Source organism: Aythya ferina (genome assembly GCF_964211825.1).
Source record: "Aythya ferina genome assembly, chromosome: 27".
In the NCBI taxonomy this organism is placed as follows: domain Eukaryota; kingdom Metazoa; phylum Chordata; class Aves; order Anseriformes; family Anatidae; genus Aythya; species Aythya ferina.
The window spans coordinates 1-13,882 of record NC_140310.1 but is presented as its reverse complement, the minus strand read 5'-3'; the positions used below and the strand labels follow the sequence as shown (position 1 = coordinate 13,882).

Here is a 13,882-nt window from a genome sequence, read left to right as displayed (position 1 = left end):
CATACTCAGCCCCGGCGCCTGCCTGCGGCGCTGTACATAGCGGGCTCCCAAAAATGTCACGTAGCTAGGAAAGGCTGGAGGAAAAGGTTTGTTAAAAAAGTAACAAAAAAGGACCTGAAAAAAAAGTCCTGTTCACTGAGGACCTGGAAGGGGCATTGACAGGCTCACAAAACCACCCCAAAAAGGCCAAGTTTTGTTTAGGAAGCTCCCAACATTTCTGCAGGCCCTGGGCATGCACCACAAGCACCTCCATTGTCCCGGAGCGTTGGCACAAACCGGCCTCAGTGATGCCATGGAGCAGACAGAGAGCAAAAATGTTAATTTAAAAACCTTTATTTAAATCATTTCCTCCTGCCAGGCAGCCCCCTTGAGCACAAACGTTCTCCAGCACTATCAGCAGAGGGGAATTTACCATTTTCTTGGCAATCGAGACCCCGTGAACAAGGCTCAGCTTTGTTGCCTGTTTTTTAGGGAAGAAAACCAAAGGTAGAGCCATTTTGACATCCTCTTGGAGAGATTTAGCATCCTGAGTGTTCCCTGAGGTTTAAAGCTACCAACACACTGCTCTGCTCACAAAAGTCACGCTCTGGCTACACAAAAAGTCCATCTTACACGAGTTACTTCAACCATTACAAAATTTATTAAAAAAAAAAATAAGTTTACACTCCTGAACGCTTCACTCCAGGTTCAGGGAAAAGGGTACACAAAACAGGGCGGGTTAGGTCTCGTCACAGCGGGTTTCACTGGCTCTACACTCGCTCCAAAGCTTCCAGCATGATGATGCTGTTCCCTCGTATTACCTGCAAAGAGAAGGCGAGAGCAGTGAGGTGACAGTCTAAAATGTGGCTTTTTTTGGGCACAGGAGTTGTGGCTTTTTAAAACGTGGCTTTTTTGGACACAATTGATTAAAGTTTGCGCAGCGGTGCAGAGTTTGTTGCCCCCTGCCCGCCCCTGCAGCACTCACCACCATGCCGATGTTGTTCTGCTGCCCTCCCTGCGCCATCTCCACGCACTCGTCGATGACCAGGTTCATGAAGGGATCGAAGCCCCGCAGAATGCCCTGCACGTGGCGGCCGCCGTTCAGCTTCACTGCAAGAAACGCGTTGGGTGTAAAGGGCAGGCAGCTGCTCTTCCCGCAAGGGAACTTCTATGTTTATTTTTTAGTGTGTGAGGGGAAATTAGAGCATCGCATCGCCGTGGGGCCAAAAAAACTCCTTAAAGCAGGAGATGGGATGTGGGTTGGCATTAATGGGGCTCAAGGGGGGTGATACGGGGACACAGCGCGGTGCCGGGACTCACATGAGAGCTTCTTGTCCATGAACCTGCAATGAAAGGGAAAAGAGGTGAGAGGTGCTGAGGTGTGTGGGGAGGGCTGGGGGGAAGGGAGAGGGGCTGGGGGGGAAGGGGGGAATCTGAGCGGGAATGGGGAGGGGCCTAGGGGGGAGTATAGGGGAAAGGGGGGGGGTGTGAGGTTGGAGTATAGGGGAAAGGGGGGTTCTGATGAAAGGGGGGTCTGAGGTGAAAGTATAGGGGAAGGGGGGGTCTGAGAGGAAAGGGGGGTCTGAGGGGGGAGTATAGGGGAAAGGGGAGAGTCTGAGGGAAAAGGGGAGTGTGACGGGGGATCTGAGGGGGGAGTCCTAAGGGGGTGGGGTCTGGGTGAATGTGGGGTGGATCTGAGGAGAAATGGGGGTGGTCTGAGGAGAAATCTGGGGGAAACGGGGGTGATCTGAGGGGTAAGTTTAGGGGGTGGGGGTGGTCTGAGGAGAAAAGGGGTCTGGGGGGGGGCACGGCCGCCATGACACCGGGCCGCGGGGCATGCCGGGAGCCCAGCGGGCGGCTCCGTGCCCACCCCCCCTCAATTTTTACATCTCCCCCCGGCCCCGCAGCCCCTCCCGGTGCCTTCCGGTGCCCCCCGTCCCGTCCCGGTCCCGGCCCGGCCCCGCGCTCACTTCTTCAGCTCTGGCGGGTGCGCCTTGCTCATGGCGTCCCCTCAGCGCCGCCGGCCCTCACTCACGCAGCCGCCCGCGCCGCGCTCTGACGTCAGCACGCCGCCCGCCTCGGCCAATCGCGCCCGCCCCCCGCGCCCCCCACCAATCACGCTCGGCCCTCGCCGCCCGCCCCGCCCCCCCGCCCTTCGCGCCTTCCCGGCAGCCAATCAGCGGCGGCGGTGGGTGGGGGGGGGAGGGGCAGGCGCGCGGCGCAGCTCTGCACGTGGCGCCGCGGCACGTGGCGCTGGGCGCGCGGCGGCACCGCCGGCTGCAAAGGGGGCATTGCACCGGGCATTGCACAGCCGCTGCGCTGCACCTTACTGCACCCTGCACTGCACGCACCCTGCATTGCACAGCTGCTGCATTGCACGTTATTGCTTCCTGCATTGCACCCCTGCTGCACTGCAACCCCACTGTGTTGCATGTTGTTGCACCCTGCGTTGCACCCCTGCTGCATTGCACATTATTGCACCCTTGCTGCATTGTGGTCTGCTGTTACATTTTTTGCACCCGCTGCATTGCATGCCTGCTGCATTGCAAGTTACTGCATCCACTACGTTGCACTTTAATGCACCCCTGCATTGCACACACCTGTACAGCACACCCACTGCAAGTTATTGCACCCACTGCGTTGCACATACCTGTACAGCACACCCACTGCATTGCACGTTATTGCACCCACTGCATTGCGCACCTGCCCCATTGTGAACTCCCTGCATTGCACACCCACTGCAATGCATGTTACTGCATCCACTGCACAGCATGCACCCTACATAACACACCTACTGTACTGCACACCTGCTGCACTGAACATTATGGCACCTGCTGCATTGCATATACCCTGCATCGGATGTTACTGCATGCCCCCTGCATTGCACTCTACTGCACCATCTGTATTGCACATTATTGCACTCGCCGTACTGCGCTTTATTGCACTTCCTGCATTGCACACACACACACTGCTGTCCTGCCCCATGCACACACACCGATGGTCAGCCTACCCATGTGCAGGCTGTGCTCAGCACACACACAGGGGCCACGCCTCCATTGCACACCTGCACAGGGATCACCCCTCCATTGCACACACACACAGACACACACAGGGGGCACCTTGCACACATGCAACCATCACCAAATGCACCCACTGTGCACACTGTGGGGGCTCACCCTACACCGTACAAAGGCATCACCCGATCCGTTGCACATCTGCACAGCTCCCCCTGCACGGCTGCTGCTGCAGGAGCCCCCCCCCAAGAGGGCTGCAGCCCCCTGAGCACCCCCGCGCTCCCCCCGACCCCTCAAGCAGGCCGAGTGTGGCTCCTCGCCTTTAATGAGCGCGCCGCCCCTGGCGCCCCGCTACTGCCGGAGGGCGGCCAGGCTGTCCTTCATCTTCTTGGCCATGGCGGGGATGAGGCGCAGGTGGTCGTCCCCGCAGGCGGCCACGCAGGCGTCGAGCTGGGCGCGCACCCGCGCCTCCGTGCCGCCCGCCTCCAGCGCGTCCTTGGCTTTGTCGTTGCAATGCAGCGTGCAGCGGCTCAGGCGGTCCTGCACGGGGACAAGGGGACACAGAAAGGGGGTCAGCAGGCTCAGGCAGACCCCCACCGGTGCTGTGCACCCTGCTCTGCACTGTGGTTGTGTTGTTCCTCACCTGGAAGCGCTCCAGCTCGCCGGTGACGATGGCTTGTGCCTGGGCCAGGGGCGCGTGGCACCGCTCGATGCATTGCTGCACCTGCTGCATGGAGGCCGTGCTGTTCTCGCAGCACCGGGCGCTGCACCGGAACATGGCTCCCTGCAAAGAGATGGGGTCAGCAAGGTGCAGCCCCCCCCCCCCCCAAGGGACACCCCCCACTTTGTGTGAGCGCCTTGCAGCAGGCAGAGCCCGCGGTGCTGCTGTGCATGGAGCTGGGTGCGACCCCCTCGGGCACTTGGGGGGGTGTGGGGGTGCACTGGGGGGGCACAAAACTTGCAGAGAGCATGGGGGGGGCACAAACCTTGCACAGGGTGGGGGGAGACAGAGAGCTTACACAGGGCATGCACTTGGGGGGCACAAAGGTTGCAGAAGGCATGAGCTGCAGAGGGAAGGGGGGGCACAAAATTTGCACAGGGCATGCTAGGGGGTTGCACAGCCTTGCACAGGGTTGGGGGAGGCAGAAAGCTTACGCAGGGCATACGTTTGGGGTGGGCACAAAGATTGCACCGGGTAAGCAATCGGGGGGCACAAAGGTTGCACAGGGCAGGCACTTGGGGGGTGCAAAGATTGCACAGGGCAAATAACTGGGGGGCACAAAGGTTGCATAGGGCAGGCACTTTGGGGACTCTGGGCTTGGACTGGGAGGCACTGGGCTTGTACTGGGGGGCTCTGGGCGTGCAGCAGGCATGCACAGGAGAGCCGAAGAGGTTGCATGGGGTGGGAGGGGGGGGGCAAGAACTGCACGGGCCGGGGGGGCTTTGCTCGAGCAGGGGTAACTCGGAGAGGATGGGGGGGCGCGGGGGGTCCCTGGGGGTACCTGCATGCCGCGGATGCTGTCCCGCTCCAGCTCCTGCACCGCGCTCTCCACCGCCGCCTGCACCCGGCCCTGAGCCTCCTCCGCCATGCCCGGGCCGGCCCCGGCAGCACCGCCCCCGGGGCGGGGGGAAGAGGGGAAGGGGAGGGAAAAGGGGAGGGGAGGGAGAGGGCGGGGGGAGCCCCGGCACCGCCCTGCAGGGATGGGGAAAGGGGCGGGGAGAGCCCCGGCGGCACCCGCTGTGCAATGCTGCAAGGGTGTGCAACGCTGCAAAGGTTTGCAACGCTGCAGCAGCGTGCAACTGTGCGATTATGTGCAATGCTGCAACGACATGCGATGCTGTAATGGTGTGCAACGCTGCAACAGTATGCAGTGCTATAACCGTGTGCAATGCTGCAACAGTGCAGAATGATGCAATGGCATGCAACGTTGCAGCAGCATGCAACATTGCAACTGTGCATAGCGCTGTAACCATGCACAATGCTGCAAAGCATGCAACGCTGCAGCACCTTGCAGCAGTATGACAGTGTGCAATACTGCAACAGCGTGCAGTGCTGTGACGGTGTGTAACGCTGCATGCTGTGCAATGCCACACTGGTGGGTGATGCTGCACGCTGTGCAGCACTGTAAGGATGTGTGATGCTGTAACGGTGTGCAATAGTGCATGTCGTGCAATGCTGCACATCGTGCAATGCTACAGTGGTGTGCAAGGCTGCCTGCTGCCCAATGCTGCACCAGTGCACTGTACTGCACGAGATGCAATGCTGCATGCCCGTGCAATGCTGTGCTGCTGCACGCCATGCTGCTTTGCACCCCTGTACCATGCAGTGCTGCTCTGTAACATATTGCACTGCTGTGCCCCCCCCATGCAACGTGCACACCCTGATGCAACACCCAGCCTGTGATGCAATGCCCGTACAGCACCACAGAGCAAGGGCTGGTCTCACCCTCCCTTACTCTCGGTGCTGAGCCTTTACCGAGCCCTTCAACCCCCCCCAGCGCTGCACTGAGCCCCCGCGGCCTCATCCTGCTCCTGGCCTGGTGGCCACATCCCCAGTACGGGGCCACTGCCAGCCCCGGCCCGCCCGCGCCCGGAGCCACCGCCGTGACGGCGTGGGGCAAAAATCCGGAGAATGCATGAGCCAGCAGGAGGCTGCGGGAGCTGGCGGCCACGGCGGAGCACCAGCATGCATGCACAACCCCATTTATCCCATCCCGGACCCCAAAATGCAGCCGGGGTCCCGCAGGGCCCCCCCATTACTTTGCAAGTCCAAGGTGCAAACGTTGCCGTTGTTTCCATCGCTGTAGGGTGGTGACACCGCGTTGCTGCCCCTAAAGAGCTGCAAGCAACTTCCTTCAGGGGCTGCCACCCTGGAGCTTAGAGCAAAAAAGAAAAACCCCAAAAGGGACTCAACTCCCCCCAGAAACCAAACCGTGAGCACAACAACCAGAGCCCAGGCACAGCCTTCTGAAAAAAGTGTCCTTTATATCACTTAAATAACTCTAATCCAGGTATATTAGGGGGAGGGGGGAAGGGAAAAAATAATAACAGGACAGCCGATCACAATAACATATTATAGAAATCAAAATTAATTTAAACCACACAAAATAAATTAAAACATTAAATATTAACTTTCAGTGCAACATATACAGAAGACAGAGTAACCATGACTAAAAAAAAAACCAAAAACAAAAAACAAAACCAAGGAAAAAAAAAAAAAAAAAAAGCTTCGGGTCGGTTATGATAAAGACTACGGAAAGGATTAACGAGTCGACGGGAGGTTAGAGCACCGGCTTGAGGAGGTTCCCTAGGATTACGGTTCGGTTTTATTCGTCCTAAAAAGAGCAGATCTGTCCCCAAAGGTCCATGCGGCGTTGGGGCTTTGGAGGATTGCCGAGCTGAGGGCTTGGCGGCACTTTTTTTTTCCAGCAGGCACGCTCGTAGAAAAATAAACCCAGTGACCCGGCGCTCGGCTGGGTTTGGGTTCTCTTTTTGCCTTTTGGTTAAAAAAGAAGAGAAAAAAAAAGAGCATTTGAAGGAAAAAACAACAACCAGAAACACAAATTAAGCTTTCCAGGGGCCGGTTCCGCAGCAGGCAGGATTTTGGGGTGTTTTCCCCCATTTCCAGCACTCTGGGCTGAAAGCTCTGGCGGTGGGGACGGACGGCAGTGGGAGCTGGATTGTCGAATGGAGCGGGAGGCACTGGGAGGTACTGGGAGGCACTGGGAGCTCCTCCTCTGCCAGCGCCCGCTGCGTCGGTTCCCCCGCTGCCGTCACCTTGGGGAAGGGGGATGTGGGCCCTCCGCGGGGCTTGCTGCCATCCCCCACGGTGGGGAGGAAAAAAACCAGGAAAATAAAAATAAAAAAAAAGGAAAATAAAGAAAAAAGAAGAAGAAAGGGGAAAAAAACAGGGAAAACGAAGGAAAGAAGCTGTGTTCATCCCCGGCGCGGCGTCCTGGCTCGGCTGCGGCAGCTCCGGCTGCGTCAGACGACTGCAGGAGAAGAAGGAGGGAGCGGGGTCAGGGGGGGCCCCGCCGTGCCCGCCCAACCCCGGTGCCGTCCCGTACCCGTCTCGGCGTGGCAGCAGGACGCGCCGCCCTTCAGGAGCCCGGCCGGCTTCTCCTGGCCGCAGAGGGGTTCCCGGCAGCACCCGCAGCGCTTCCGCAGCCGGCAGCAGCTGCAGGACAAAAGGGAGGCGGTGATTGAGGTTTGGGGTCCTGCGTCGCACCCCAAATGTCCCCATCGGGAGCCGTGGGGCCCCCTACTCACTGTATGAGCACGCAGACGGCGATGAGCACGACCGAGGCCACCACGGCCACCACCACCAGGGCGGTGATCGTCTGCTTCTTCTGGTTGGCGGCCACCACGGCCAGGAGGTCGGCGTGCTCGCAGCGCGTCCCCACGTACCCCGAGTGGCACCTGCAGCGGGACGAGGACAGCAGTGTCACCCCTGGATGGCAGGGACGGGTTCAAGTCCCACCCCTTTGGGGAAATTTCAAGCAGAAACTGTGCGTTTGGGGTGCTTTTTCCCAGCCAAACCCACGCTGAAGTTAGGGGTGGTGTTGGCACCCCGCGAAACGGGGCACGTGCCACCCCGTGGTGCTGCAGCTGGGATTTTGTCACCCCCCTCCCATTATGGCAGCACCCCCAGATCGTTCCCGTGGCACCAGCAGGTCCTCGGGATCATCCCTTGGTGGCTCTGCAGCTCCTCATCCTCGCTCCAAAGCCAAATTTGTGCTCCGAGGCACTTCTTGGGGGGCTCAGTACCGTTCTCCCCCCTCTCCGAAGCGGCTCTTACACGCACGCCGGCTTGTCCTCCTGCACGAGGAAGCGGCAGGTCCCGTGGAAGCAGAACTGGCTGTGGGAGTCGGGGCACTCATTGAAGTGGGACCGCACCGCTGCCGCCACCGGCGGACCTGCAGCAGGGAGAAAAAAAGGATGAAAAATAGAAAGAAATTTAAAAAAAGGTATTTTTTGCTATTTCGGCATGACTGCTGGATGTCTCCGTCCACCAAAATGAGCCCACATCGGTCCTACCCGAGCCCCCCCGTGGGAAATAAGCCTCGCAGGCACTAGAGGAATTTACTAAAGAGCTTAAAGCTTAAAACGGGGGTGGAGAGAGTTAACCAACAGCCTCGGGTCTGCCCCGGCCCCGAATTTGGGGAGGGAGCAGCGCCGCGCGCCGGGGATGCTGGTTTCCATTACGCCCCGCGCTGGTTTAAATTATCCTCCGCAGCAGAGACGGAAAACAAATATCCTGCTTTCGGATTAGCCCTCGCATAAAAGCACATCCGATCGCTGTCGTTTCAAAGCCACCTCAAGTTCCTGTTGCCGTGAATTTATGGCAGGCCGGGGTAATTAAACCCACGTCTGCCGAATGCTTCCGGGTCCTGCGCGAGGCGCAGCGAGCAGAGACCCCGCACGGGCCCGGGGAGATGCTCGGATCCCCAAGGTGGGTCCCAGGGCAGCATCCTCGGGTAGCCAGGAGCTGGGATTTGGTTTTGTTTTTGGAAAAAGGCTGCTGGCTTCACGATGGCATCGCCGAAACCCAGCGCGGGCAGCGGTTGAAGTCCCCGACTGCTCTGGGATGTTTCCTCTGTGAGATGAAAGCTGCAGCGCATCGAGCCCCTCGCCACAAAAACCCCATCCTCGGGGGTGGTTTCATCTAGGAGAGCCCGGTCCCTCCCTGCTCATGACTTCACCCTCCCCAGCCCTACAAAAAAACAGCCCTTTGGGGGGATTTTCATGCACACAGGCAAGCCTTAAGGGAGTTCATCCCAAGTTTTTGCAGCCCAGCCACCGGTTGTGCTCACGGGAAGAGGTGCCCGAGCGGCACAGCCGGATGGGGATGAGATGTGCCAGCCCCTGAGTATCCTGAACACACCACTCCATCCTCCAAAACCCCAAATTATCAGGGGAAAAAAAGCCTTGTTCACCCCCTGCACCGCATCCCTGGGGGGAAAACATCTCGCAGGGACCTGGAACAGCACCGGTAGGGACGGCTCGGAGGTGTTCAGCACCCGCGGGGGCACCGCGTCCTCCTGGCTCGCATTAAGCAGCCGCCGGCGCTCGCAGCTGCCAGCCACATTGCAGCCACGGCGCGGGCAGCACCACCGAGCCCTGGCCCAGGTCCCAGTGCCCCAGCTCCGGCCGTTTTCGGGTTCGTGGGGCTCAGCTTCACCTCCTGCCCCGTCAATGCCCAGCCAGATGCTTGCTCTGGTGCTCGGGGAGCCGCTTTCCTTCACCACGTGCTGGCAAGCACGGCTGACCCATCGCTTTTCCCAGCCCGGAGAGGTTTCAGATCCCTGCCAGGAGCCGTGGCTGCTTTTTAACCCGGTGCTGGAGGAAACGGGCCGCTCGCGGTCCTGCCGAGGCTGCTTCACTTCGAGCAGCCACAAACCACGGAACGCCGCGGCAGCCGGCTCCATCCCCATGGCAAAACCGCCTCGTGCTGCTTCTGCCCCAACCTGAGCTGGAGAAACAGCGGCGAGGAGAATCAGAGGGGAAGGCTCCCGGCTCCCCATTGTGCTGCTTTTATGAATGAAGCGATTTATCGGGCGCGAAGGGCTCGGTGCCGCCGTGAGCCAGCGTCAGGCACCGGCCCTGAGGGAGCTGCGGGGCGGCTGGCGAGCAGCATCCCACCTCGGGGGCGAGGGGAAGCAATTCCTCTCCCCAGGGCTTCCCAAATCGCAGCCCCTGCAGCCTCAGTGCCCAAATTGCCCCACTCCCGGCCGAATCTGCCGCAAAGCTGCAGCAGGACCAGGTTTCCCCACGTGGCAAGCGTCTGCTCTCTAGGATGCGCCCCCCACAAGGAGGGAGTTTTGGAAATCACCACCACAGAGCCCTTTTGCCTCGCTCCCCGGGGTCTGGCACTGCTTTTCCCTCGGGTGGGAGGCTGCAAACCCAGCACCAAGCACGGAGCAGCTCTTGCATCGCTCCCCCCCGCTGAACACCACCCGGTTTGGGACGCTGAGCCGGGCACAGGGCTGCTGCTCCGGCACAACTCTCATTTTACAAACCAGGGAAAATAAAACAGGCAGCACTCGGCTCTGCTCCTGCACCCTGGGCATCGCCCCAGCGGCATTTCACGCTCCAGCTGGTTTCAGATGGAGCAGCCAGGCTCACACCACACCTCCGGAGGCTCAGGGCAAGGTGCTGCCCCAGAACCTGGCCACAGCAAAACCTTTCTCCTTCCAGCCAGCACCAGGGCATCGCTTATCCTCGAAGCTTTCTGTTGGGATAGCTGCAGGGAACAGGCCTGGTCCTGAACGGAGAAAACTGCCCCGAATTCGCCCTGTGTGGCCGTGCCCTGCAGCCCTGAGCTCTCCGCTCCCGCCCCTGCGGCACCAGCACCGCAGCGCCCGCAGCACGGCGAGGGAAACCAAGCAGGAAACCTCCAAATCACCGACGTGCTCCCGTCCCGACGAGGAGGAAGGGGAAACCTGACCGCAAGCACCACGATGCCTTGCCCCTGGCGCTGACACATCGCAAGCCCCGATGCTCGCCAGGGCTCCTGCGCCCACCCGGAGCCCGCGTGGCTCTGCAGGAAGCCATCGTGGGCTGGGTTACAGCAGATAAACCACAGCTGGGTTTTCTTTGTTGCTTTTCCAGTGGCATTATTGCGAGTAACAAACTCACCGCTCAGGGCCGACGTCGTGTTCTCCAGGGCATGGCACACGGCTACCAGCACGCCTGCGGAGAGAGAAGAGAGCGGTCAGAGGAGCTGTCCCAACCCAGCTGGGACAAAAACTCTTTTGGCTTCAGAAAAGAAGTAAAAAATTCCCCTAAAAACCCTAAAGAGGATCCCAAGATAAGCAGCACAGGGTGTACTGTGCTGTCACAGCACCTGCAGGACACCTGCTCGCCCCAGCTCCAGCCTGGGCAACCATGAGACCGTGGCTGCGAGCCCAAGTGGCCCAGCATCTCCTCAGCCCTTCTCCAGCCACCCCCGGCCCGTGGGTGCCGAAATCCCTGCTCGAGGACACACAGCCCCCACATTGTCTCTTTTTGCAGGGAAAAGGGTTTGGGAAGCCCCACCGGCTCCGAGGGTTTAAGTGGGTGGCTCGGCCCCGGGGTGTGAAGCCAGTCGAGAGCAGCAGAGCCTCCCACAACCTCTGCCCGCAGACCCCTCTTTGACCCAATTACTCGCACGGCTTTAATTAAATCACGCAGAAAGCTTCAGCTGAAGGCAACGAGCACGAGACAACACCAGCAGGCTTGCTCCCGCGGCTCACCAAACCGAGCCAACAACCGCTCCGTTTATTTTTCGGGGCGGTTTTCCCCATTTTGGCTTCTCCCCACCAGCCCCGGTCGCACCTTGCCCCACGGCACCACAGCCCCTGCCTGCCCCCGGTGTTTTCTTCCCAGGGAAGCGACATTTGGCAGGGAAGCGACATTTGGGGCCGTGCCCTGCCTCCTCCCAGCTTTTTTTTTTCCCCCCCCTCGCACAGAGCTGACCCGGGTTACGCCAGGGCTGGCAGCGGGAGATGCTCGGCCGGCGCAACGTCCTCCCTGCCCCTCTCCCCTCCTTCACGCGAGCCGAGGAAACTCCGGGCGTTATTTTGGGAAATGGCTCATCCCTGTGTCATAGGGCGGTCGCATCATCCCCTCCTGCTTTCTTGTTTGGCCAGCCCGGGAGCCCGCGCTCGGCCCCGGGGGCTCCGGCGGTGACGCCCCCGCCGCTCTCCACCGATGGGCACAGCGCCCGCCCGCGCTCGAGCCGTTTGGGCCGGCCGAGCCCAGCCAAAAAAGCAGCCCAGCTCACCCCGTGAGCTCACCCCGGCCTTATTTGCTGCTCCACCTCCCCTTTGCGTCACCTCTGGCTCTCCGCTTGGCAAGGGTTTTGTGGTTCTGACGCCGGTCGAGGGCCGCTCCTCTCCCCCCGTGAGTCCCCTGAGGGCTGGGGCTGAGCTCTGTGTGGACACGGGGCAGCCCCCCAGCACGGCGCGTTCCTGCCCTTATCCCACCTCCCAATCCCAAATCCCTGTGAGCAGGATGAAGACGCTTTCCCCAAAACCCAACCGCCCCAGCCCTACACCACCTTTCCCAGTGGGATCTTCACGCCTGCTCTCGGCCCCGTTACCCCGGCCGTCGTCAAACACTTCCCATCTTTGTGCCATCCATCGAGTTTGGGAAGGTCTCAACAGCAGCATCAAGGAGTGAACATCTCCCAAAAACTCACCTTCCTGGCACAGGACGCCCGATGCTCAAGACACAGGTTTGCCAATGGACCCAGTCCCACCTCGTGCCCGGCTTTGCCCCCATCGTGGTCCCAACCACGACCACCATCCCTCCAGGCGCCCCCATCCATCCCAGCCCCATTTCCAGCAGCTCAGGACCGGTAACTCTGCTCCTGGAGCTCCCGCTCAGCGCCGTGGGTTGTTCCCTGCCTCAAGTTTTTCCCTCCTAATCAGCTTTGCTCATGTTTTCCCCTCGGCTTTGGAGATTAGCCCTCTGCAGCCGCCAGGTGCGTATATATGGAGCGGGAGAAGGGCGAGGGGGAGGAGGCTCCGGTTTCCCTCGTTATTTTAAGCGAAGGCTCCAATCTATTGTTTGGATAAGGTTGAGAAAAGCGCTCCTACCAGGACGCGGCGGCAGCTGGGCACCGCAGAGACTTAAACAAAACCGGGCTCGAGGCCGACAGAAGCCAGACGGCCCCGGGAGCGCCACCGCCGAGGGAAGCCAAGAGCTGGCTGCGAGGGGAAACCCGCGGCTCGGCCCCAATGTGGGCAACCACCGGGGCCGGGGAGGAGCTCAAAAACCCCACAGGTAGCAAAGCAGCGGGAGCAGCGGCGATCTGGGTGTCCCCAAATTGAGGGATCGAGGCTGGGGCTGCCGGGACAGCGGAGTTTTGGGGTGGGTGCTCGCAGGAGGGATGCTCAGTGCAGAGCTGGAGCCCTTTGGGATAGGAACCAGGGGTTTGGGGGTCTCTGGAGGGAGTGGGATGGGAGCAGAGCAGGGAGATGGGGGGAGCACAAAAAGGGAGACGTGGGGTTGAGACCTGCAGTGGTCCCGAATCCAAGCGGCGCTCACCTCATGCTGCGTCCCCCCCAACCCAAGCACAGCCACGGGTCCCCCCGTGGCTGACCCCAAGCAACTCACAACCCTTTTCCCTCCAGGATATCAAAGCAAAAGGGATGCAGCCCAGCAAACGGCCCCCCTGGAGCAGGTCCCCACCATCCACCCCATCCCGTGGGGCTCCCCGAGCATCGCGAGCGGCACCTGTGCCTCCGCCGGCTCCAGCCTTTTTCTCATCGCAGGGTGCCCCCAGCGAAGGAGCACCGGGCTTTTTTAATTGCAAAGCAGGCTCCGGCTAATTAAGCCTAGCCTAGAAGAAATTAAAGGCACTTAGCGGGCTCCTTCGCCGTCGAGGCCGTCGGTGCAGCCGAGCTCCCAGGGGCGAGGAGCGGTTCAGGAAAACACCTCGGGGAGGGAGGGCAGCCAAAAATTTGGGGGAATTGGGGAAGAGGAACGATGCTGAGAGCTGCTTTGGCTGCTGGTGCCTCCGGGTGATGCTCGGGGGGCTCCCCGCTTCGTGGCTGAACCCTGTAGGATCCCAAACCCCCCTTTAGGGGAACGGGGAGCCTCAGGGAGGGGGGTCCAAAGGGGCTCCAGCCCCGCGGTACCACGGAGCCCCCCACCCCAAAAAGCTCCGCAAAGCCGGCCCCGAGCGTGCCTCAACCCCGCTCCCGGCCCCGTCCCGTGTCCCCCCCGACCCCCCCACTCCCACCACCACCATCAGCACGTACCCAGGGCCAGCGCTGCCGCCGGCATGGTGGAGCTGGAGGTGGCGGTGGCCGTGGCGAGCGCCCAGAGCGCGGCGGGGCCGAGGGGCCGGGCTCGGAGCCGGCGGAAATGGGCGCGGACTCCGCCGCCAGCCACTGCGGGCC

General features: G+C 60.8%; 3 protein-coding genes and 1 long non-coding RNA gene across 5 annotated transcripts; all 4 read right to left on the bottom strand.

Moving 5' to 3' along the window:
• Window positions 1-617: 617 nt before the first annotated feature.
• On the bottom strand, window positions 618-3,430 carry SNRPG (small nuclear ribonucleoprotein polypeptide G). 2 transcript variants are annotated; one of them, XM_084499217.1, is made up of 4 exons: window positions 3,314-3,430; window positions 1,300-1,322; window positions 965-1,089; window positions 618-800 (listed from the first exon to the last, which is right to left on the bottom strand). In XM_084499217.1, exons 2-4 carry the CDS (start codon window positions 1,316-1,318, stop codon window positions 750-752), a joined length of 195 nt encoding a protein of 64 aa, XP_084355343.1. In that variant the 5' UTR covers window positions 1,319-1,322; window positions 3,314-3,430; the 3' UTR covers window positions 618-749. The 2 variants fall into 2 exon arrangements, with proteins under 2 accessions (XP_084355343.1, XP_084355342.1); XM_084499216.1 differs by lacking the exon at window positions 3,314-3,430 and adding an exon at window positions 1,950-2,070.
• On the bottom strand, window positions 2,538-3,220 carry LOC311424411. The gene is made up of 2 exons (XR_014686081.1): window positions 2,630-3,220; window positions 2,538-2,579 (listed from the first exon to the last, which is right to left on the bottom strand). It is a non-coding gene; the product is annotated as an uncharacterized lncRNA (long non-coding RNA).
• FAM136A (family with sequence similarity 136 member A) lies at window positions 3,345-4,608 on the bottom strand (the record flags this gene model as incomplete). The annotated part of the gene is made up of 3 exons (XM_084499215.1): window positions 4,496-4,608; window positions 3,637-3,777; window positions 3,345-3,533 (listed from the first exon to the last, which is right to left on the bottom strand). The coding sequence occupies exons 1-3, from the start codon at window positions 4,580-4,582 to the stop codon at window positions 3,345-3,347; spliced, it is 417 nt and encodes a 138-aa protein (XP_084355341.1). The 5' UTR covers window positions 4,583-4,608.
• Window positions 4,609-5,958: 1,350 nt separating this feature from the next.
• TGFA (transforming growth factor alpha) lies at window positions 5,959-13,818 on the bottom strand. Its single transcript, XM_084499203.1, has 6 exons — window positions 13,742-13,818; window positions 10,632-10,685; window positions 7,792-7,909; window positions 7,263-7,412; window positions 7,061-7,170; window positions 5,959-6,985 (listed from the first exon to the last, which is right to left on the bottom strand). The coding sequence occupies exons 1-6, from the start codon at window positions 13,764-13,766 to the stop codon at window positions 6,978-6,980; spliced, it is 465 nt and encodes a 154-aa protein (XP_084355329.1). The 5' UTR covers window positions 13,767-13,818; the 3' UTR covers window positions 5,959-6,977.
• Window positions 13,819-13,882: the final 64 nt, after the last annotated feature.